The sequence below is a fragment of the Anneissia japonica genome, unplaced genomic scaffold (assembly GCF_011630105.1).
Source record: "Anneissia japonica isolate Jap-2015-1 unplaced genomic scaffold, ASM1163010v1 scaffold287760_len733007_cov179, whole genome shotgun sequence".
NCBI lineage: Eukaryota > Metazoa > Echinodermata > Crinoidea > Comatulida > Comatulidae > Anneissia > Anneissia japonica.
Genome location: NW_022699005.1, coordinates 51,927 through 55,787, shown reverse-complemented (window position 1 = coordinate 55,787; position 3,861 = coordinate 51,927). Strand labels below are relative to the sequence as shown.

The window sequence follows — 3,861 nt, the reverse complement described above, 5'->3', positions numbered from 1 at the left end:
GTTAATGTAGGCCTACCACTATTATATTACATTACTATAACATTACTTTACTATAACATTTTTCTAGCCTGTTGAAACTAAATATTTTGTTATGGAAATATGTATTATTGTAACTAATCTTATTTTTCTCCATGTCTATGATTATGTTGTACCTTTCAGTCCGAAGCTGAACTTACGACATTGGTGAAGTATTCCGTTGTAGCCGTAATTAATTCGGTCGGTTGCATGGACAATACACCACAACTGTAAAGGAAAATAGTATAATTATTATAGGTCTGGGTGAAGGCCTATAAGTTAAGTTTGCTGCATACCACAGTCAACACAATGTAAACAAACAAATAAATAAGATGTTATAATAGTATCAACCATAGCCACAACCAGTCAGGTCATTTTTTAACACTCGTGATTTCTCTTTCCTGTGTACATACATAGCATATAGTATATAGTATAATATAGTATAGTATAGTATAGTATAGTATAGTATAGTATAGTATAGTATAGTATAGTATAGTATAGTATAGTTATAATATAATATGTGACCCAAGACCACGAAAGGGCTGTAAACTCGCATCACCAGGTTTCGAGAAAAAGGGCTAAATAAGTATAACATGTAATTTAAGCAAAATGTGAGTATGTCATAAATATAAACTATTACCTTTAATCTTACTATTTAGGTTCAATATTTCAACTCTAAACCCTAAAATTTTGTAATTTTATGAAGAAACGTATATAAATTCACCAACTTTCAAGCCGCCATACTTCGCTTCCGAACAACTTATTCACGACACAAAATTCAGGCCCCAAAATAGATAAATGAAAACTATCAGATATAATAATACGTTTATTAGTACTCGTATGCTATGTATGTGTTTTCAGAATAAACAAACAGTATAGTTATAAAATAGTAGAATGGTCGGTTCCTTGTAGTGAAGAAAATCTAAAACTTATTTATGAAGTCATTCAAAATCGTGTACAAAATAGTTGAACAAACTTTAAAGTGTATACATAAATGAAGGAAATAGCCTTGAATTAATTCAAATAATACTAAATTGTTTCATGACTTGTTGAAAAAGATTTGGACAACAATCCTCTTGCCGTCTGGCAGTGAAGCGGATCAGAAATTATACAGATTGAGGTTGAGTACATGTTAAGAAACTAGTGGTTATTGAATCTTCAAAAAAAATTGACGTCAACAGAACGATCATCTGCACTATTTTCAGCGATGTGAAATTAAAACGTATTGATAAAGTATATTCACACAACGTCAATCAAATCGTGTACAAAATAGTCAAAAAACTTTAAAGCATCAAACAATAACATGCGTGTCGACATTACAATTGCTTTAGAAATACATTTTCAAAAGTAATTTTCTAGAGCATAGCACCATGTTACGGACTATCTTTATTGAATCAGGGAGTTGTTCCATGAAGTTATTCAAAAGATACGAAGCGGTTCGTGTCTTGTTTAAAAAAAATGATCTTCTTGCTGTGAGGCAATTGATGATGTATGTCAAAATATTAAAATATCAATAATATATGCTGTATATATATATATATAAATATATATATATGTAATATTCCATTATTATGGAATAATAATATAATGTAATTTAATTTAATAATTTAATTTAGTGTTGAGTATGTGTTTCATACATAATGAAAAACATACATGATGGAACCAGTGGTTCGAAACAGATGTTTACCACCTCCCGATGCTACAATGTAGCTTGCACCAATAGAAATCCTAATAATTTCACTTGTAAAGGCTTGCTTAATTCTGAAAATGTTGTAGGTAATGTTTATAAATTTTAAAAAAAGAATCCAACCCCCCCCCCCTAACCCCATTCTGTCCCTTTTTCATCCACACCCTGACAAAACACTCTCTCCATCAATGCTTGAAGAATAAAACACTTCTTATGTCTACTAAATTCATTAGAACAACGGGGATGCCATAATAAGTACATAGATGCTTTTAGCTTTATAAGGGCATAACCAATTTTCCCTGGGATATCACTAATTAACCCCCTGGGGTATCTACTTAAAAATAGAAGATCTCTGTTCCCCAACCTAATTCCAGCAAACCGTAGAAAATTTCATCGCAATAGCTCAATGGGAACTGTGTTGTTGCTAAGGAGTTTCTTTGACTGCTGCTGTGATTTTTCTTCAATTTCTTTAGTACTTATAAAGCCATTTTGCTCAAAACGTCATAGGCCAGTTTATAGAGAATAACTATAATGCAAAATAGCTTAACTTTACACATAATTGTCTGATTAAGGTCAATGACCCCTTATTATAAAGTTAATGATGTGCTCTATTCATTTATATTAAAATCCCATTTTGATAGAGTACGAGTTTACAGCCCTTTTGTGGTCTTGGGTCACATATTATGCCTTTATTAATTTACGTTCATCGGAAAAAATATCAATAAAAAATAAAAAGTCTTTCTCCAATTAAAGACCACTTTTGAAACTAAGTCTTTAGCATCTTTGGTCTTCAATTAGGGCTAATATTATAAAAAATATATAAGATAGGCATTTATTTAGTTGCTGCTAAAATGTGGTCTATAATCGGAGGTTGTCTTTCATTTTTAGGATCTTTAATAAGAAGGAGACCTGTTTACTGTAGGCATCATCTAACCAAAGAGTAATGCTTAACCAAGTCTTTGATGCTAATAAATTTGCTGTCTCTATATTTCCACATCTGTTGATTATTTTGGTATCCTTCTGAGCTCATGGGCAAGCCAAAGAGCAATGGTTAGCAAAGACAGAGAACCAAATTGGTGAGATGCAGCCAGGTTTGTAGGCACATAGTACAACAGTGTGGCTATACCTAATGTCACCTGTAAAAAATAAACAATTTAATATTTATATTACTATTATGATAGTATAATTAATACAAGCTATGTTATGATAAGATATTTTATAATTCATTTCATTCAGATACATTAAAATGTGAAGAACAGAACATATTTGACAAAAAAATTATCAATTTAAAAAAAAATAATAATTTAAAGTATTTTTTAAAGTGTGACATAAAAAACAGTAAAATTATCATAATTAACTCTGTTCTTCTGCTGTCAAGGAGTGTTTGAGCATCCGGTAGATCTTGTTAAATGCAGGTGGGAATGTAGGGGGCATGGAGGCATGTGCCCCCGTTTTGCCACTAAATTTTAAAATGGCAATGCATATCAATAAAATATTATGTATTAAAATAAGCGAAATTCGCTTCTATCCTGAAAATGTTCCCCTACCAGAGGTGGCGCCATCAGGGGGGGGGGGGAGGCCTGGATCCCCTTGTCTTCGGAACGAACAACTAGGTTGTCGGACCAAAATAAAAAAAATAATAATAATTTGCCTATCCAAATAATGCTAGTTTTTGAGATTGGCAATCAAAATAGCCAATCTCAAATACTGTGGTTTAAAAGCACATTTAGGACAAAATTAAGTCATTAAAAACTCTCTCCATGAACTCTAACAGGGATTTTTTTATTCCAGGTCATCAACCAAGGCTTTATCGTCGCCTTGGTTTGGACCTCTCCCTTGGACACATCGGATCCCTTGTCGGCAAATTTCTGGCGCCACCGTTGGCCCTCACCCGTTTGAAAAATCTGGATCCGCCCCTGAAAATAACTTTTTAAACGCATTTAATGCTGGGCATGGTGACACCCATCGGCACTGACTTCTACAGTATACGACAATTGATGTAAAAAGTTGTAAAAAAACATGAAAATATTATAAGAATTTGCAGAGATGTGTTATTTTCGGGGATATTCTTGCTTGCTTGAGGGAGTGCAGGAGCTGTCTCTTATACACATCTAGATGTGTATAAGAGACAGGGTGTATACACACACACATTAATAAGA

General features: G+C 32.7%; 1 protein-coding gene across 1 annotated transcript in view; it reads right to left on the bottom strand.

Annotated features, from left to right (window-relative positions):
- Positions 1 to 6: 6 nt before the first annotated feature.
- Positions 7 to 3,861, bottom strand: part of LOC117102786 (cysteine-rich venom protein Mr30-like) — a 35,065-nt gene continuing 31,210 nt past the window's right edge. The window contains exon 10 of the mRNA XM_033243194.1: positions 7 to 243. Within this exon, the coding sequence (XP_033099085.1) occupies positions 209 to 243 (35 nt within the window). The 3' untranslated portion in view covers positions 7 to 208. The remainder of the gene's footprint in view (positions 244 to 3,861) is intronic.